Genomic DNA, 21,755 nt, shown 5'->3' with positions numbered 1-21,755 from the left:
TGAATATTTGAGTGCTGCTGCTGCTGCTAAGTCACTTCAGTCGTGTCCGATTCCCTGCAACCCCATAGATGGCAGCCCACCAGGCTCCTCTGTCCCTGGGATTCTCCAGGCAAGAGTACTGGAGTGGGTCACCATTTCCTTCTCTACTTGAGTGCTCCCCCTTCCTATTGGTCACTCCCGCTGAACTCTTCAGTTAAACACGTAAGTAGTTTGTTGGGACAAAAATCAAATAGCAGGCTGAAGACTTCACACTGTGGCCCAGACACACACACTGGCTGTGTTCTCTTCAGAGCATCAGGCTGGAAGCAAAATGCTGACCCACCAAGTGGGCACATCTGGGAGCCCAGCAATGTGGGAACAGTCAAAGAACAGGGTGTGCATGACCTAGGAGGTGTGTTCAGACAGAATAAGAGTGCTAAGTGAAAAACAAAATATCATCCTGCCCTAAATGCTGCGAGAGGATTCATGAAAAAGAGAAACAGAGGATAACGACTTCATTTTAGTGAAGTGACCAAGGAGCAGGCGGATAATCCACCATCGGGGGCAGTGGGGGAACCTTGTCCCCAGGACACGCTGGGTCCTTTTTCTAGGGCAGCCCGTCTTTCTGTAACCTGCAGGGCCAGGGGGTGCAATCGGGCAGACAGCTCTGCAGGGCCGCAGCTGCAGGCACCCGCCCAGTCAGCTTAAGAAATTCACAGTCCCAATTTCAGTCTCCACTCAGTGTAGGTCTCCAGTATGAAATCATAACTTGGTTTTACACGGGAAAACACAGTAAGAATGGAAAGCAAGGTGACATCTCAGACGCAGAAGACTCAACAACAGCAGATGGGTTTCAATATTAAGACCCAGGTCATGGCCTGAGCATCTTTCCTTGACCACGGGCTGGACAGTGTAGCTTGGGGAACCTCTGTCAGGGGTTCCTGTTGTGAGGAGAACTTGAGAACAGCACCAGGAGGAGGCCCGGGATTCAGTACATGACTCTGCTTGCTCCTCAGTGTCCAACCCCACTCCACATTCCAGCTGGACTCAAAAAATAAGGCCACAGGAGGCGGCAAAAAGAGATGACATCCAAACCATGGGGTATGTATCAACGCACAACAAACCAAGCAGACTTAAGATTACACTGATCTGTTTCATATCCTGCAGTTCCCACGCTAGTAGCTGTGGAGAATGGTGAGCTGGATGAAGACACTGTTGGATGACTTCACAGAAGTGTCTCCCCAACTGGCTTTATTCATTTATCGTAATCGTCACTTAACCCACCTCCACGTCTCTACCAAGGATATGGAGCAGGTTACTACAAAGAACGGAAGCAGGGAAAGCACGCACTGAACACCAGCCGGGACTCTGGCCTGAGGGCTGATGCCATAGCTGTGGAGGGGTCGCGTGTGGCCAGCTGACCCCTAGACACCAACACAGAGTCATACCCTCAAAAGGTGGTCTCACCACTCCTTACCAGGGCGGGAAGGGGGCTGGGCAGGGAGGCAACAATGCTTGTTTTCTCACTGAATTTTAAAATATGCAGGTGGACCTGCCCTGAGCTGTGAGTTATATCAGAGTCAACATAAACTGTCACAATTCACTCCCCAGATGGATAGATTCTGGAGAGGGGAGAGACAAAAAATGGACTTTGGGGCTAATTTGCATTCCCATGCTGGAAACAACTTCTTTGAACACCCCGACATTACTTAGCTGAAGACCCGAAGGTAATCATCTACTCTTAGTGATGTGTTTAAATTTGGAAGGACCGCGGTGTCTTGCTGGCAAGGAACTGCAGGCTTGCTGGCCAGCACACACATAACCTCTGTAAAGAAACCCTCGGGGCAGGGGGCTGGGGCCCACAGGCTGGCACCACTCTGTGCTGCTATTCACAGCAAAACCACCATCAGGGCTTTCGGGCTAAGGGCCCCCCTGGGAAAAGACAAAGGCCAAAACCACCCTTCTGATCACAGCATATTTGACCCTCTGCACAGGTTCCACGTGGGAGTGCTTCCCTGGGGACTCCTTAACATGACAAGCCTAAACTCCCTCTCCTTGACCTTGATACCACAGAAGGAAGTGGTGTGTTGATTTTCTGAGCTAAATGTATGCTGCTACTTTTCAGTTAGGATAAAACATTTATGCCTTAAAAATCCAAAGGCCGTTCTTCAAAATTACCCTGACATTCAAATGCTGGTTGGCAGCAAACTGGCCTGAACATAGGGAATAAGAGGAAGAGATCAGCCATCAAGTCTCTTGATGGCAAAGTGCTGAGGGGTTCCCTTCGGAAGCAGGCAGGCCCAGGGTATCAGTATCAGTAAAAACCACAGCGTGATCCAAATCAAGGATGCACAGAGAGAACCCTCATGTTTGTACCACAGCTAAATTTCTGCCAAAGTAACTCCAAACCCAAGAACATTACTTACTGCACAACAAGAAATGACTTTCAGGAACTTGCTACTCTCGGACAGACCCTCCTCTTTTCAGAGAGAAGAGGTGCAAAACATCTGAACTAAATTCTCCGATAAGGACAGTAAGGGACGCCTGAGACACACACCCCCAAACTCCGAAAGTACCTGGGAAAGATAACTAGATTTCCCCTAAGAGCAGAATGGATCGCTGGACCAGGAATTCACCCTGGAATAGCCAATTTTTACATTTTGCTAACTGGCTTAGAAGATGAACATGTAAGAAAAAGTAAAACCTTTTCATGTGTGAAGAGACTTCTTACAAGTAACAGTACAATTCAGAAACAGGACTAAAAATACTACAACCCACACTCCCTCACGTGGATAATTATTCCCATTACCTCTGGGTTACTATTAACATTGAGATCAGTCTGCGTAAATCCTTCAAAATCTTCCATCTCTGAGTCAGTGTCCTCTATAAAAATTCTTCTGAGCTCTTCTGTGAAGTATTTGGAATGGAAACGCACATCCTGCTAAATTGAAAACACACATACGTGTCATGGAAAAAAGGAAAAACAGAGGCCGGGGGCAATGGGAGTGACTGTTTAATGGGTACAGAGTTTCTGTCTGAGATGATGGAAACATTCTGGAAACAGACCATGGCGGAGGCCACGAGACACTGTGAAGGTGCTCAGGGCCGCTCAAGGGTCTTGCAGGCAGGACACTGGGGACTCGCCTGCACTTAAAAATGGTAAATCTTATGTATATTTTAACACAATAAACACACAGACACACACAAAATTTAGACCCACCAATTGAACAATTTCCAAAAATCAGAATGGCCACAGCCCGTGTCAGCTGGGTGACCAGTAAGGATAGATGGAATTCAGTTTTTCCCTCCAGCACGGGCCATCAGAAACGTCCACTTTCACACAGAACGGGAAATGTACTAGAGGAGATGACAGGAGAAAACCCAGCTTCCCCACACGCTGGCTTTCCCGTCTAACAGGACCCTTCGGCTCCTCCGAGGGGAGACGACCCTTCACACAGAGCAGGCTTCCCGGCAGGGACAGGCTTCCACACCCCTCCCCGCCCACCGCTGAGTGGGCACAGTGGCTTCATCACCCACCACCACAGGGGACTGACGGATGAGCGCCAGCCCTCCCACCCCCAGAAGGCCCTGTCTCTCTCGTGGGAGCTGAGAGGCGCCGCCACCCCCAGACAGCAAGTGAGCCCCAGGGAAGATGGCTCAGAAAGGACATTTAACTTTTTCTATCTTTTGAACTCACAGAAGTAAGTCGCAAACTTGAAAGAAAGGAGGGGGAAAGAATGAATCTAGGGACAGAACGGGGACCCACAAACCAGCCTCCTCCAAGCCGGCAGCCAAGCCTGGAGCCCGCGTCCCCAGCTGCCACTGGCGTCGCTCCCTCCCACACCCAATATAGCAGTGACCCCTCGTCACACCACTCTCGGCTGGAGAATCTCTCCCCCCACCGCCTTCTCCCTGACTTTAATTACATACTTATCTGAGCTCAGATAATCTCTGGAGAAAAATAGATATAATAGATGAGTGGAAAAAACTTCCAGGGGGACAGAGAAAGAAATGCCTATATCCAGCATGTTTTTTTAAGCTTAAAAATGTCTCCTATGAATTATTATGGGTAATTGGAGTGAGTGTGCTGAGCTAAATTATTTTGTTCCTTTGTTGATAGCTGTGGTGCAGCTGCTTAAAAAAAAAAAAAAAAAAAATCACCACAGAAGAGAAGTTTCTTTAAAGTGAAATTCAAATTGTGTTTCGGGGAGACCAGCATCAGAACTCACTGCACAGACTGTGTGCAAGCTCACGGGGCTTCTCTCTGGGGGACAGAATGGGATCGGGAGCCCACGCGGTGGGGGCAGGGAAGCACAGGCCAGGGTTTATCATGAAGGAAGAACGGTGCTTGTGGTGGGCTCCCAAGGAAACCCACCACCTCCGAGGGCAGGAAACACCTGGCCCGAGAGCCCCGGGCTGCTGCACAGGCTCCCGAGGGCTATGGGGCCCTGTGCATATTCACTGCCTCCCAAACATCCCTGCTGGGCCCAAGCGGGTCACGCCTGGGGACAGCAGTTCCCACCCACAGTCCTCTGGCTCCTCCAGTGCTGTGAACTAGTCTCACAGGCAGCGGTCAGCCAGGGCGAGGTCAGGACTTTGGTGGCCAGTTCTGATGGAGAAAACCAGCTCGGCCGCAGTCCTAAACCAAGGCTCCTGCTTTCACAGGGTGTGAAACCTGTCTTCAGCAAGGGTCTGTACGACGTAGCAAACAACCACTCCACACAGCCTCCTGCGTTGCTGGTTACAACCTTTACACAGCTCTCTGCTCTCCGAAAACTGGCTGTTATCTTTTAAAATCAGTACCAGGCAATATGTTATGGGCCTGGCTGACCTATATCTACCATGATAAAAACGTAAGCAAACGACAGATCAGAAGAGGAACTAACAGAACGGTGATGTTTTCCTCTTCTGAAGCTCACAGAACATGAAGAAACAGACTGGAAAGTGATGGCAGCTGAGCCGGTCAGACATGGAGCATGGAGACCAGGATCCTTCGTCCATGGGTGCTGCGTGCAGGAAACCAGAGGAAGGATCTGATCTAGCGAAGCTGGAAAGACGGTTCAAATGTGAGCCTCTTCCATCAAGGAGCTTACCACTTGGTAAGGGAGCTAGACAAGTCCCCAGGTCACCATGGCGAGGATCAGCGTTGTAAGGGAGACACAGCACCATGGTGCAGAGAAAGTAAGAAAATCCACTGAGACTTCACAGACGCTTCACAGCAGCGTCTGACCTGGATCTGAACTGGGGTCAAGGCTAGAAAAGCGCTGGGAGCGCAGAGGCAGGATGAGGAGCCCGGGGAATGCATGGGGGTAGGAGGGTGCATGCGGAGGGGCGGCTACTGCAGCTGAGCCTGAGGGTAAGAGATGGGGAAGCCTCAGGCTGAGAAGTGGGGCTCTGAGACAGGAGACATCGCAGCCCAGTCACTTCCCAGATGTGGGGACTTGTCCATTCTCACCTCCCCACGCTTTAGCTTCATCATCTGTGAAACTGGAACAGTACCTGCACGTTCCCAGGGAGGCACATGAATTTAGTGTACTTGACATGAAAAGCGTGTCGTCCTGGGCCACAGAAGGCGTGAGGAGAGGGTGGGCTTGGGGGCGGGGGGGCCCTGGGGCAGGCATGACGGAAGCAGGAGCAGCCGCTCTGTTCCTTGATGCCCGCTGCCCACCACCCTCACGCTCACACCGTCCACGTGTCCCCCACTGCTCGGGGGGCGGGGGTGGACCCAACAGGCCGCCCTCACTGCCCGAGCACACTCAAACGGAGGGACTGGTGAGTTCTGAATGAGGGAGCATGGTGACCGGAGCTCAGCTGAAGGAGGACCACGACGGCTGAAGAGAACAGAGCAGGGAAGGGATGAGGTGAGGAACGCGGAAGACGTTCAACGCCCTGACGAGATGGGCGAGCAGCGGGAGGGGTCAAGAGCTCCAAAGACAGACAACCAGCGCAGCAGGAAATGCTAAGTTTCCTATTTCCCTCGAACAATGAAGATGGATCCTAGCGGCTATCAGAAGTACATCTGGGGCTGGAGAGAAAAGCTACACCATGAACAACAGGAGGCAACGGCTGAGACCAGGCCAAAGTGGAAGGTCTGAAGACGAAACTGTGGAGAACAGCCACATGTGGGGACAGGAAGTGGAAGGGAGGCCCACCAAGAAGAGAAGGTGTAGGAGAGAGAGACCCAGGGCAGTGGAAGCAGGCGCTGAGGGGGCCACACGCTGCAGAGGCATCAAGTAAGCTGAGGGCCCCACAAACGGCCACGACACGGGCGCTTCACTTATATAATTAACTGCCTCCCTCTGCTATCGCCCAGTAGAAGCTGGGGGGGTTTAACTCACTGCCTGTGAGAAGAGGCTGTGGTCCAGGGAGGATGAGGAATTCTGAGTGCCGTTTTGAATTCAGAACAAGGCTGCATACTCCGGCCACACTCTTACTAAGTCACAACACAAACCTTCAGGAATCTACCTCTCTGAGAACTGTAATCTGTGTCAACCACAGATCAAAGGAATTAATGAAGAATCATGCTTTTGCCAGCAATTCCATGAGTGAGGTGCAGATGGAGCCCCACGGCAGGGGCACCAGGCGCACGGTCAGCACACACTCCCACGGGACCCGCCTGCCCCCACCAGCTGGGTGGGAGCACTCCCAGTACAGCCTCACCACGGGCTGCGGCCCCAAAGGGGCGAAGAGAGCGGATCTGATCGTGTGAGGCCTTCACTGGGGAAAAAGAATCTTGTACATAGAAAGGATTCAAACAGCAAAATTGAGCGAGGCACCCTCACCAGATTCTTAAAACGTGAAGGCACGAACGATAAAATAAGATGCTCAACAATTAACTGATACCACCAATTTAAGACCATGTTCATATAAAACATTATCCAAACCAAGATCCAGGCTTCCAGACAAATGCATGCCTTGGAAGGACCCACCCATACCTGCTTCCCTGACTCCAGCGAGTCAAAACTATCACAGCTCTCCTCGGATGAGAGGGTTTCCATGGGAACATCATCTCGGAAACCAACGAACTCTTCGTCATCACTGGGGGCGTTAAAGATGTCAGCCACTTCCTTAGGGATCTGTTTTGAATTGGGAAAAAAAAGGAGAACAAAATCAGGGACTGTTATATTCACTTAGGGAAATTTTCTCAAGGAGCAGGAATTACCATCCCATGACTTCATCCATCTGCCATGGCTGCTCATAAGACCCCAATAACCATGAGCAAAATGTGCCTCAACTGACACCTCATGGCAACCAGGGAAGGGGTAGAAGAGAAGAGTTTTTCTCTTCAAATTCTAGAGCTATATCCTATCTTACAAGGAATGTCAAGGCCATACATATTTAGATAACAGGCATTTTTCTCTAGACAAAAAATAAGAACATTCTTCCCTACAGTGGATTTGTCTTTAAATGTCATGCATGTAAAAAAATTATATTCCTTATCACTAAGCTCCTCTTTTCTTAGTTTCCACCTATAGTTATTTTTTCTTTTCTTTGTCATATGAAAGCTCATATAATGAAATAAAGATTTCTTTTCTATATTCTGAATCAATTTAAGTAGTTTAGAATTAATTCTATTAAACACTATTACAGGCAATTATTCCCAGAGAGAATGTTGTTAGCACACTTAATCTAACAAACATGTATTTGCTGAGAGTTCATTTTTATATGTTGACTACCTATTTGTTCCCAACTATGTTGAAAAAGTTCAAACACACAGAAAGGTCAAAGAATAGCACAAACATTTGTATGTGCTTCACCTGGAACCCCCAGTTGCTTTTTTTCTCTTTCTCTCAACAAATATTAGATTGAACCTTAGGCATCTGCTGATATTTGAATGTTTCCAACCTAGGAAAACAGTGATTTAATATGAGGCAACCTAATCCACATATGCAGATAACACCACCCTTATGGCAGAAAGTGAAGAGGAACTCAAAAGCCTCTTGATGAAAGTGAAAGTGGAGAGTGAAAAAGTTGGCTTCAAGCTCAACATTCAGAAAACGAAGATTATGGCATCTAGTCCCATCACTTCATGGCAAATAGATGGGGAAACAGTGTCAGACTTTATTCTTCTGGGCTCTAAAATCACTGCAGATGGTGACTGCAGCCATGAAATTAAAAGATGCTTACTCCTTGGAAGGAAAGTTATGACCAACCTAGGTAGCATATTCAAAAGCAGAGACATTACTTTGCCAACAAAGGTCTGTCTAGTCAAGGCTATGGTTTTTCCTGTGGTCATGTATGGATGTGAGAGTTGGACTGTGAAGAAAGCTGAGCGCCAAAGAATTGATGCTTTTGAACTGTGGTGTTGGAGAAGACTCTTGAGAGTCCCTTGGACTGCAAGGAGATCCAAGTAGTCCATTCTGAAGGAGATGAGCCCTGGGATTTCTTTGGAAGGAATGATGCTGAAGCTGAAAGTCCAGTACTTTGGCCACCTCATGCGAAGAGTTGACTCATTGGAAAAGACTCTGATGCTGGGAGGGATTGGGGGCAGGAGGAGAAGGGGACGACAGAGGATGAGATGGCTGGATGGCATCACTGACTCAATGGATGTGAGTCTGAGTGAACTCCGGGAGTTGGTGATGGACAGGGAGGCCTGGCGTGCTGCGATTCATGGGGTCGCAAAGAGTCGGACATGACTGAGTGACTTAACTGAACTGAATCCACATATGTTTCAAGTAATTTGCAGACACCATACAATTCACCCTAAAATACTTTAGTACACATCTCCCAAGAATAAGGACATTCTCCTACAGGATCACATAACTATAATCTTACCCAAAATAATACTTATTCAATAATATAATTTATTATTTTCAGTTATGTCTTTCATAACTTTTTAAGGGCAAAAGGGATCCACTCAAACAAGGATCACTCATTGCATTTGATGGTCCTCTTATGACACTATTTTTTGTTGCATTTTGTAACACTGACGTTTTTTAAACAACCCAAGAAAACTGCCTTGTAGAATCACACATTCTGAGCTGATCTGATTGTTTTCTGATAGATTCAAGTTAAATATTACTGGCGCCAGTTCTATACAGAGGACATGTGTTTCTCAATGCTTTGTATTGAGAGGTGCAAAACGTCAAGCTGCTGCTGCTGCTGCTGCTAAGTCACTTCAGTCGTGTCCGACTCTGTGCGACCCCATAGGCGTCAGCCCACCAGGCTCCCCTGTCGCTGGGATTCTCCAGGCAAGAACACTGGAGTGGGTTGCCATTTCCTTCTCTAATGCATGAAAGTGAAAAGTGAAAGTGAAGTTGCTCAGTCGTGTCCGACCCTCAGCGACCCCATGGACTGCAGCCTTCCTATTAATTAGCAGTATCTTTAATTATAAAACTGTCATATATAAAAATATATGGAATATATACTTAGGAATATAAAACTATATATATATAAAATATATAAAAATATATTCCTAAGTATATGGAATAGTATCATGAACACACATGGGAATACCCTAGTAATGATTCATCTATAGCTAGTCTTGTTCCATCTGTATCCATACCCAACTGCCCTCCTTCCAATTTTAACACTGTAAATATACTGTAATTTCACCCTGTGTTAGCAGCAAATATAGAGTCTGTGTCCAGAATTATTAACTTATTTTTTTCTACTCCCAAATGTATTTGTATCAGGATCCAAATAAGGTCCATACGTTGGTCAGTACATCTCAAGTCCTTTCTCATGTCTCCTTCGTGTTGTCTTCTCACAACTCATCTTTGAAGAAACTGGTTCTTCTGACTGTAGAGTTTGCCTGAGTCTAGAGGTGTTTGGTTTTCTGGTTTTTGCAGCCCCAGGATGGTATTTAACAGACTCTTCGGTCCCTTTGGATTTCCTATAATTTGGTGGTTAGATCTAGAGGCACAGTCAGACTCAAGATTGCTTCTTTTGGGCCAGACTACTTTGTGGGCAGTGCTGTGTTCTGCAGGTAACCCAAGACACCTGGTTTTGCCTTTAGTGCTGATGTTATTTGACCATCAGGTTAAAATGGGGTCTGCCAGGTATCTTTTTAGCAAAAGCATCTTTATAGCCCTTGGTACTTAATAACTAGGGTGACATTTGACATTCTGGATAGACATTTGACTATCCATTCTCTCTGAGAGCAGTTTCAGTTGTTAACTTTCATCTGAATCAATTACCACTTCAAGGGTTACAAAATGATTTTCAAATATTAATACTATTCCTCTTTCATATACTAGGTGGTATTCTCCTGCAATGTAATATTCTCTCTCTTCCGGTCTGTCCCTCTCTCCCTCCCTCCCAGGTAGTTTCGTGGACTTCTTTAAAGTCTACTCCTACTACTAAGTCACTTCAGTCGTGTCCGACTCTGTGCGACCCCATAGACGGCAGCCCACCAGGCTCCCCCGTCCTGGGATTCTCTGGGCAAGAACGCTGGAGTGGGCTGCCATTTCCTTCTCCAATGCATGAGAGTGAAAAGTGAAAGTGAAGTCGCTCAGTCGTGTCCGACTCTTCGCGACCCCATGGACTGCAGCCCACCAGGCTCCCCCGTCCATGGGATTTTCCAGGCAAGAGTACTGGAGTGGGGTGCCATTGCCTTCTCCAGGGGAATCTTCCCCACCCAGAGATCAAAGCCGGGTCTCCTGTGTTGCACGCAGATTATTTACCAAATGAGCCATCAGGGAAGGTAGGACAGAGCAAAGGTGTCATAAATATGTTCCATCTAAGTTCAGTGTGACATCTTGAATTCATACCCAGCATGACAGGATTCTCGCTCATTTCCCTCAGTAGTATCTCCCTCCCCGCAATGAAAACCCCAATTTCCGGTACTTCTCATAGACCTACCCACTTGCTCTATCCACAATACACACTAAACAGTTTCAGACATCCCACCAACACAGCTCCCAACACCACTGACAACAGCAATCATTCCAGCTCAAGACTTCTTTGGAATGCGTGCTATCCTCGGGACAGTCCTGCTAGGACCCAGGTCTCCTCCCTGAGATAACCGGCCCAGGGCTGTACTTGGGCACGAAAGGCACTTCACGTGTGCCCCACATGTCATCATGTGCTACGTAAGAGAGGCGCCCTCAGGGTCGGGGTTTAATAAACTAATTTTTACTGCTACAAGGAGACACGCTTACGTGAAACACAGTTTCTTTTAACACTGGTGGCATGGGGATGAAGAAAGAGATGGCCATTAACTAGTACAGTTTGAAGCCACTGCCTTTATTCATGCTAAGGATAAGCAGTTTCCCCTGCCTTTGCTTTTGCAGCATCAGTGCAAACACTGACATGGCAAACAAGGGCAAAAAGTGTCTTAATATTATCATGACAATAACTTTGTCCTCATGGAACCCTGAAAGGATTTCAGGGTTTCCCCACACCTCCCTTTCAGTAACAGCTGCACTAGCATACACAGAGATGTGTATTCGAAAGCTTCCTGAATTCTTTGGATACTTGTTTTCTGTGCATTGAATTAGTTTAACAGTCAGGCTCATCTGAGAGATCACTAATCCCTAACTGCTCACTTTTATCATGATTTTAATGATTCCTGTGTAACAATGATTAGATGGCCAATGGTTCAACCAAAGGAAGTTTAACACTTGGCTTCCAGAGAACACAAATCCAAACTCTGAATACAAGATTAATGATGTGAGACAGTTAATTACAAACCATCTAATGAAATCATTTCAAGAGACAAGCAGACACTTACAGAATTAGAGTTCCACTAACAATAGGAAAAATACTGTTAACATGTATGCTAAGATGCTCCTAAAAAAAAAAAAAGAGCCTAAATCTGAGACGGTTCTTGGGAGAAAAATTAAAACTCTTCCTCCTTTAAGAAGGTGAATTTAACAGTGTTTAGCTCCTTTGTCTTTTCAAAGACATGTTTTACTGTTGTTTAGTCATCAGAACCAATACAACCAAGAAAATACTCTTAGCAGAGAAACACAGATGATACTTATGGAAGTACGTTAGACTTTACGTAACAGCCGTTGAGTTCAGTCCCTTAAGTGGCACTTTTTGACTTATCATTCTATGAATCAAAAATCCCCGCTGGCCCAGAAGCCTGCTTTGACATAAAGAGTTAATGAAGAAGGAGCACCCAATGCCTTACGGGACGCATGTGTAAGGAGTGGAGATGCTGCTGATGCAAACTAACTGCATCCCGGTCAATCGCATTAGCCCTGGGGCCAGCGTCACAGCCGCCACTGCGGGGAGCTGTGTCTGCCCTGCTCCTCCTCCTGCGTCTGCTCCAGGGGTGCCCAGAGCAAGGCTGTGATTACCCATCAGGGCCAGAAGCAAAGAACGCACTTTCTAAAGAGCAGAGCGCTACACACTCTTGGGGCATGCAGGGCTCTTCGTTTCTTGCTGCCCAACTTCAAAAGGCATTGAGAGAAGCATTTCAGACAGTCATAAGCCCCGGGATTTAACAAAAGTCTGTAAAATATCCACATGTCTTCAGTGCAACAAACTAACAGAGGCAACCAAGGCGGCAAGGATCACGTGCGAGGGACCCAAAGGAAGTGACGAAGGAGGATCCTCAGGGACATGCTTCTAATGTGAGACCAGCTACACAGGTCGACACTGTAGGCCCCAGGACTTGTCACTTCCCCGTTCCACTCAGCAGTGATCCATTCAACAGCTATTATGTGGCCTGGACAGAGCACACAGACCTTTCCCCAAAGCTTATGTTCCACCTGATTACAATGCCAATCAAAGAGACATCAAAACAAACCAAAAACATAAAAGCAAAAAACTGAAAACATTAAATATTCCCAACTAGTGCATTATACTTACAGTGGTTGACCTTGCATAATATTAGGATAAATGCAGTCTAGCCAACCAGAAAGGAATCAAAATTCTCTTCGAAAGTGAAAAGACTTATATTCACAGCTATGTGACCTGGAATAGGTTGTGTGACTCTACTGAGCCTCAGAAGTCTCAACTGTAAAGAGTAACAAAAGGTGCTATTCTGAGTACTTATGGTTCAGATGGTAGAGAATCCACCCGCAATGCAGGAGACCTAGGTTCCATCCCCCGGTTGGAAAGATCCCCTGGAGAAGGGAATGGCAACCCACTCCAGTATTTCTGCTTGGAGAATTCCTATGGATAGAGGACCCTGGAGGGCTATAGTCCACAGGGTGGCAGAGAGTCAAACATGACTGAGCGATTAAGCAACAAAATTTTTTAAAAACAGCCATTTTTTCCCTTATCCTTTCATATACACTGTATGTATCTTTTCACTCTGTCCTTGTTGGGATAACAGTGTATCCTCAAAGGTCAACTGGGAGCCCCTAGATTCAATTCTGTGACCGGAACAAAGACGCTAGGATGGAGTTCTCAGCACCTGACATGGGCCTGGCCTAAAGCAGGTCATCAATAAATCCTTGCAAGCATCTGGTCTTGTAGGCATTTCCCCAGGGAACGTGTGTTTCCTAGGAAAGGTGCATGGGGTCAAAAGATGCAAGCTGTCACCTTTCTCTCCAAGAGGACTTTCTCCCAGAATTTCTGAGCACCTACATGCAAAGTAGTCACATTCACTGCACCTCTTCAGAAACGACTGCAGACTTCACTTACTTGCCCTGCAAACCACCTTGGGGCTCATGTCTGGGACCAAAGAACTCAAACTCAACAGGCTTTGGAACCAAGCGGGCGGGAATGACCGCAGCAGCTCAGGGAAAGGCTGCGTGGCACAGTGCTGACTCAAGTCCAGGCAGGATGGTCACTCCCGCACCCCAGCAGCGCAAAGCCACCAAGTCGTGGGGCTCCAGTATGCTCAACCTTCAACCTCCCCAGAGAACTGAGGAATCTTCAGTCTTGGTGAGAAATCTCTCAGTTATAAAATGTCAGCTTCCAATTCTAAGGACCAAAGATTTACAGGCTGGATCTAAACTCATTCAGGGAAGGCACGTGGCAGAACCCATGGTGCTTTGCGGAACACCAAGGACATCTTAAAGGTCAAAATTTCAAATGTTACTGACAATCTCTCTAACTAGTGCCTGGCAGTGGAAGTACTGGACACCCAAGTGTTAAGAAAATTAAAAGAAAAACTTTAAATTCAAAATAACCACTGGACCACCAAGGAAGTCCCAGGAAGGGCTATGCGGGAAACACAGGTTCCATCTCTGGTCCAGGAAGATCCCATGTCAAGGAGCAACTAAGCCTGTACACCCTAGAGTCAATGCTCCAGAACAAGAGAAGCCACTGCAATGAGAAGCCCACACACCACAATCAGAGAGAAGTCCCTGCTCATCACCACTGGAGAAAGCCTGTGAGCAACAGTGAGGACCCAGTGCAGCCAAAAATTAATGTAAAAACGTTGTAGAGAAAAATGACCCTTCCCTTGTTCATAGTACTATTCGCAAAGCTACAAAGCAGAGGCAATCCAAGTGTCCATCAACAGATGAATGGATAAACAAGACGTCATAAACACACACAGTGGAATAAACAAGACGTCATAAACTCACAGTGGAATGTTGTAAAGTCTTACAAATACTGAATCACTGCCCTGCACCCTTTAAAAGTAACACTGTTATAGGTCAATTAAACCTCAGTAAAATTTTAAAAAAACACAACGAAAAGCACACCAGAGGCCTGGTATTCTGCGTTTCCAACAAGCTCCCATACTCTGGTCTGCAGAACATGCTTTTAGTATAAAAGGTCCAGTTCGTTTTCCGTTCCTGTCTTAAGGGATGTGACTTTTCCTATTTCACAGTAGCTACTCTTGTATGAATCTTAACCTCCTTCCTACAGGCAGGTAATTCTCATGGCACACTCTGGATCTCACTGGCATCTGTCTTTCTCACCCTGCCCAACTCCAGCAGCAAGAATAGAGTTGTGCATACTCAGAGGTCCTCAATAAATACGAGTAACTGATAAGCAGCATCAACAAATTCATAGAAATAAAGAAATTTTCAAATCAGGTAAAAATTTCCAAATCAAGACTTTTCTGTATCTCAAAGATATTTAAATTTATTCCTTCTAGATTAAAACAAAACAAAACAGCACCCAGTCAGGAGGAACATATTTATCATCTATTAGTTTTTGAAGGAGAAGAAACTGAGATTCTCTTTAAAGCCAATTTATTGGAGAGCTGATTTTTATGAAGCGTCAGGAACTGTTTCTTTTTCTAGGAACACTAGTGTGTATTTCACCTGGAAACAAGATTCATTTTAAGCCCTAAGGAGCAGTACAAAAGAAACGTGTGTATGCTACTACAGTCTCCTTATTCTGAAAAACTGTTCTGAAAGTAATTTTGACAGCAAGGACAGCAGAATTTGCAGGGTCTACTGTCTTGGATCTGTGTAAGCAGATCCTTTACACAAGGAAAAGCATTCCTTCAACCCTCCACAAAGGGTGCTGTTTCATATCATTTTCTCCATAAACAATGCCATTTCCTTACATCTCTTATGATTAAATCAGTTTGTTCATAAGAAATGCACACGCTGTGCACTACTTACACAACTCAAAGTGGATCAGACCTAAACATAACACCTAAAACAGTAACACTTGTATTGTTTCACAAAGGAGAAAATCTTTGTGACCTTGGGTTCTTTACAGATTTTCTAAATGTATAAACTAGACAATTAAAATTAAGAGTGCCTACTCTTCAGTAAACACTCTGAAGGGAACGAAAAGCCAACAGGAAAAAATACCTGCAAATCATTCATCTGATAAAGGACCTATACCCAGAATATATATAGAACTCTCAAGAACTTAACAATATAAACAAATAACTCAATTTAAAAACACACAAAAGAGGTGAGCAGACATTTCACCAAAGATAAATGGACGGCAGATAAGCACAAGAAAAGACACTCACAGTTGGACATCAAGTCATTACAAAAATGCAAATTAAAACTACAGTGAGATATAACTATCTACCTACCAGAAATTCAGTTCAGTTCAGTCAGTCATGTCTGACTCTTTGCAACCCCATGGACTGCAACACGCCAGGCTTTCCTGTCCATCATCAACTCCTGGAGCTGGCTCAAACTCATGTTCATCCAGTCAGTGATGCCATCCAACCATCTCAACCTGCTGTTCCCTTCTCCTTCTGCCTTCAATCTTTCCCAGCATCAGGGTCTTTTCCAATGAGTCAGCTCTTTGCATCAGCTGGCCAAAGTATTGGAGCTTCAGCTTCAGCATCAGTCCTTCCAATGAATATTCAGGACTGATTTCCTTTAGGATGGACTGGTTGGATCTCCTTGCAGTCCAAGGGACTCTCAAGAGACTTCTTCAACACCACAGTTCAAAAGCATCAATTCTTGGGCCCTCAGTTTTCTTTATGGTCCAACTCTCACATCCATTCATGACCACTGGAAAAACCAGAGCTTTGAACACCTAACAATACCAAGAGCTGACAAGGATGTGGAGTGACTGGCACTTTCATAAACTGTTGGTAGAAATGCAAAATCATATAGCCACTTTGGAAAACAATTTGGAAGTTTCTTATCAAGTTAAATATACACTCAGCACATGATCCACCAACCCTGCTCCTAGGTGTCACCCAAGTAAAATCAAAGTTATGTTCACACAAAACTTGCAGTTAGCAGTTTTATTCTGAAACCAACAAACAATCCAAGTCAACTAGAGAATGGATAAACAAACCGTGGAAAAATCACACCACAGGATTTAACTCAGCAATAAAAAAAAAAAAAATAGTGATAAACACAACAACAACATGAATGAATCTCATTACTATGCCAAGTGGAAAAGACTATACACTGTCTGAATACACCTAAGTAACATTTGGAAAAGGCAAAAATATAGAGGGAAAAAAACGTATCAGGAGTCAAGATGGTGGGGGAGTAGGAGGACGTGGGGTCCATCTCTGCACACAAGGCATCAAGCACACCTACAAATGGAGCAGCTCTCACAGAACACCAGCTGAACACCAGCGGAGGCCTCGGACACCTAAAATGACAAAAAAGGTCCCCATGTAAATCACAAATTGATAGCCCCACAACTGGGTGACCTGCAAACTGGCTTCATAAACTCAGCACCTACAGAACATCTAAAAGGACAATAAATGCTCCCATAGCCAAGATGGGTCTAGCTTTAGCAGCTGTAGACTCTGCGGGCATGTACACGTGGGGGTTGAGCCAGACCAGAGTCTGAGCTGCTCTCACAGAGCCCACAGTGGGTCCAGATCTGTGATCACTGCTCCAAATCCAGGAACCTGACTTCAGTGGATCTGTGCCATGGCCTAGTGAAAACAACGTCTGAAAGACACCAGGGCCAATTACAAGCATGCCCATAGTTAAGGTGGGGCTGAGAGCAGGGCCAACAACAGTGTAATCGAAAGCTCATGCAACAGGTAAACAGCTCCAGATGAGGGATACTCAGTAGCTTTCCTTCCAGTGGGCGTGCTCCAATCTTGCCTACCTCAGGCTGAGGATCAGAAACACAGACGAGAAACAGATCTGGGGATTTCCACTCCAACATCTAGGGAGCAGACCCACCTCTGACAGGGCAGTGACAACCATAGCAAAGGGGAGGCCAGTTCAGGCCTGGTCACCACAACGTTGGTCACACCTCCTACCGAGGGCATAATGGCTCAAACACAAACCAAAAATAAGAAAAGGGCAAGAGGAACATACATATTGATATTTACCTTCAATTAAATGGATTAAATGCTTCAACCAAAAGACACAGACTGGTTGAATGGATACAAACACACAAGACTGTACATTCGCTGTCTACAAGACTCACTTCAGACCTAGGGACACATACAGACTTAAAAGAAAGGGGATGGAAACAGATATTCCATGCATATGGAAATCAAAATAAAGCTGGAGTAGCAATACTCGTATCAGACAAAACAGACTTTAAAATATGGATTGTTACAAGACACGAGGAAGAACATTACATATGATCAATGGATCAATCCAAGAAGATACAACACTTGTAAATATACATGTACCCAGGATAAGAGCACTGGAGAAGAAAATGGCACCCGACTCCAGGGTTCTTGCCTGGAGAATCCCAGGGACAGGGGAGCCTAGTGGGCTGCCGTCTATGGGGTCACACAGAGTCAGACACGACTGAAGCGACTTAGCAGCAGCAGCAGCAAGATAAGAGCACTTCAATATACAAAACAAATACTAACAGCCATTAAAGGAGAATTCAACAGTAGCACAACAAAAGTGAGGGACTTTTAACTCCTCACCGTTAGTCCTCATCAATGGACTAATCATCTACACAGAAAAACCAACAGGGAAACACAGGCCTTAAATGACACAAAAGACCAGATGGACTTCACTGATATTTACAGAGCACTCCATCCCCAAACAGCAGAATATACACTGTTTTCAAGTGCACCTGGAACATTCTCCAGGATTGATCGCATGGTGGGGCACAAAGCAAGTCTTGCCAAACTTGAGAAAAGTTAAATCACATCAAGCATCTTTTCCAACCACAATGCTACAAGATTAGAAATTAAGAGAAGAAAAAACCAAAAGCACAAACATTCGTGGAGGCAGAAAAAATCGATGGATCACTGAAGAAATCAAAAAGGAAATTTTAAAAAAGCACCTAGAAACAAATGACAACAAAACATAATCCAAAACCTATGGATACAACAAAAGCAGTTCTAAGAAGGAAGTTTATAGCAATGAAATCTTACCTCAGGAAACAAGAAAAATCTCAAACAACCTAACCTTACACCCTAGAGCAACCAGAGAAAAAAGAACTAACAAAGTCCCAAGTCAGTAGAAAGAAAGAAGTCTTAAAGATCAGAGCAGAAATAAATGAAATAGAGATGAAGAAAACAATAGAAAAGACCAATGAAACCAAAACTTGGTTCTCTGAAAACATAATATCGATAAACCTTTAGCCAGACTCATCAAAAAAAAAGGGAGAAGGCTAAAATCAATAAAATTAGAATGAAAAGAGATGTTACAACGGACATCACAAAAATAGATTCATAACAGACTAACACAAGCAACTATATGCCAATGCAATGGACAGCCTAAGAGAAATGGACAAATTCTCAGAAAGGTTCCATCTCTCCAAAATGAACCAGGAAGAAATAGCAAATATGAACAGACCTATCACAAGAACTGAAATTGAAACTGTGATTTAAAAGACTCAACAAAAAAAATGTAGAACCTGATGGTTTCACAGGCAAATTCTATCAAACACTCATTTAGACAAGAGTGGACACCTATCCTTCTAAAACTATTCCAAAAAATTGCAGAGGAAGAAACACTCCCAAACTCATTCCATCACCCTGATACCAAAACCAAAGATACCATAAAAAGAGAAAAATTACAGGCCAATATCACTGATGATCATAGATATAAATATCCTCAACAAAATACTAGCAAACTGAATTCAACAACACATTAAAAGGATCATGCACCATGATCAAGTAGGGCTTACCCCAGGAATGCAAGGGTTTTTCAACATTCACCAATCGGTGCGATATACTGCATTAACAAATTGCTGAATAAAAATCACATGTATAAAAATAAAAATCACATGTATGCTGAATAAAAATCAGATGTAGAACACGCTTTTGACAAAATACAACACCCGTTTATAAAAACTTTCCAGAAAGGGGGCATAGAAAGAACCTACCTCAACATAATAAAGGCCATATATAACAAACCTACAACTAACATCATTTTCAATGCTGAAAAGCTGAAAGCATTTCCTCTAAGATCAGAAACAAAACAAGAATGTCCACTCTCACCACTTTCATTCAACATAGTTTTGGAAGTCCTAGCCTTGGCAATCAGAGAAGAAATAAAAGAAATCCAAATTAGAAATGAAGAAGCAAAATTGTCACTGTTTCCAGATGATATGATATTACACATAGAAAATCCTAACAATGCTACAGAAAACACCAGAGCTCATCAATGAATTAGGTAAAACTGTAGGATACAAGATTAATACATAGAATCTATTACATTTCTATATAATAACAACAAAAGATCAGAAAGAGAAATTGAATAAACAACCCCATGTACCATCACATAAAAAGAATAAAATACCTACAAATAAACTTACTTAAGGAAGCAAGAAACCTATACCTCGAAACCTATAAGATGCTGATGGAAGAAATCGAAGATAACACAGATAGAAAGATACACCATGTCCTTGTATTAGAAGAATCAACACTCTCCAAATGACTATACAACCCAAGGCAATCTACAGACTCAGTGCAATACCTATCAACTTACCAATGGCATTTTTCATAGAACCAGAACAAAAAAAAAAATTAAATTTCTATGGAGACACAAAAGACACCAAATAGCCAAAGCAATCTTAAGAAAAACGGAACTGAGGGAATCAGGATCCCTGACTTCAGGCTATACTACAAAGCTACAGTAATCAAAACAATATGATTACTGGTACAGAAAAAGAAATCCAAACCAATGTAACAGGATGGAAAGCCCAGGAAAAAAACCATACACCAATGGTCAGTGAATCTTCAACAAAGTGGGCAAGAATATACAATGGAGAAAAGATAGTCTCTTCAATAAGTGATGCTGGAAAATCTGGACAGCTACATGTAAAAAAAAAAATAGAATATTCTTCAACATCATACACAAAAATAAACTCAAAATGGATTAAAGACCTAAACGTAAGACTGGATACTAAAAATATCTTAGAGGAAAACATAGAATATTCTTTGACATAAACTGCAGCAGTCTCTTTTTGGATCCATTAGAATAATGGAAATAAAAACAGAAATAAATGGGGTCTAATCAAACCGATAAGCTTTTGCACAGCAAAGGAAATGATTTTAAAAAAAGGAAAAGACAACCTATGGAATGGGAGAAAGTAGTTGCAAATGATGCAACCGACAAGGGCTTAAACAAAATATACAAACAGCTTTTACAACTCAGAAACAACAAAAACCAAACAACCCAACTGAAAATGGGCAGGTCGTCTTAATAGACATTTCCCCAAAGAAGACATACAGATGGTCAATAGGCACATGAAAAGATGTTCATGACTATTAGGGAAATGTAAAAATCAAAACTACAATGAGACATCACCTCAGACCGGTCAGAACAGCCATCATTAAAAAGTCTACAAATAACAAATGCTGGAGAGGGCGTGTAGAAAAGGAAAACCTCCCACAGTGTTGGTGGGAAGGTAAGCTGATGCAGTCACAATGGAGAACAGCACAGAGGTTCCTCAGAAAAACTAGCAATAGAATTACCATATGACCCAGCAATCCCACTCCTGGGCACGTACCCAGACAACACTATGACAAATAATAATTATAAACAATAATTATAAATATGTATGAAACATCAGAGCTTCAATACCTACAAAGAAAACACTGACGGAATTGGAAAAAAAGGCTCTTCTACAATAATAGTTGGAGACCTCAATAGCGTACTTTCAATAATGGATAGAAACACCAGAGAGAAGATCAGCAGGGAAAAACAGGAATTGAACATTATAAACCAACTAGAACTAACAGACATAGATAGAACAACAGCAGAATGTACGTTTTCCTCCCAACACAACACCCAATAACAGCAGAATATGCATTTTCCTCAAGAGCAAATGGAAAACTCCCCAAGACAGACTGTATGTGACACTACAAAACATGTGAGTATAAATTTAAAAGATTAAAATCACATAAACTATCTTTGTAATAATGATAAAAGAAAACTAGAAATCAGTAACAGAAGAAAAACTGGAAAATTCACAAATAAGTAGAAATTAAACAACACTCTTAAACAACCAGTGGTCAAAGAAGAAAACACGAGGGAAATTAGAAAATATTTTCAAAGAAGTGAAAGCAAAATATACTAAAACCTATGTGATGCAGAGAAAGCAATACT

General features: G+C 44.0%; 1 protein-coding gene across 19 annotated transcripts in view; it reads right to left on the bottom strand.

Annotated features, from left to right (window-relative positions):
• The window catches only part of CDCA7L (cell division cycle associated 7 like), a 211,756-nt gene that overhangs the window by 6,756 nt on the left and 183,245 nt on the right, over positions 1-21,755 (bottom strand). For 8 of the 19 annotated variants that reach the window (XR_015162837.1, XR_015162834.1, XR_015162835.1 and 5 more), the window contains exons 2-3: positions 6,915-7,055; positions 2,789-2,920 (exon numbers count right to left, since the gene is read on the bottom strand). Coding sequence is in view for 14 of the 19 variants with exons in the window: in XM_086397411.1 (XP_086253537.1) it covers positions 2,789-2,920; positions 6,915-7,055 (273 nt within the window). In the remaining 5 variants the exon portion in view is untranslated. Of the gene's footprint in view, positions 1-2,788; positions 2,921-6,914; positions 7,056-15,832; positions 16,861-21,755 lie in introns of all 19 variants that reach the window. The other 11 variants (XR_015162838.1, XR_015162836.1, XM_086397421.1 and 8 more) reach the window with 6 other exon arrangements.

The sequence above is a fragment of the Bos grunniens genome, chromosome 4 (genome assembly GCF_055505025.1).
Source record: "Bos grunniens cultivar Pamir isolate PY7600 chromosome 4, Bosgru_T2T1.0, whole genome shotgun sequence".
Classification (NCBI taxonomy): Eukaryota; Metazoa; Chordata; class Mammalia; order Artiodactyla; family Bovidae; genus Bos; species Bos grunniens.
The sequence above is the reverse complement of the archived record's forward strand: the minus strand, read 5'-3'. Positions and strand labels throughout refer to the sequence as shown.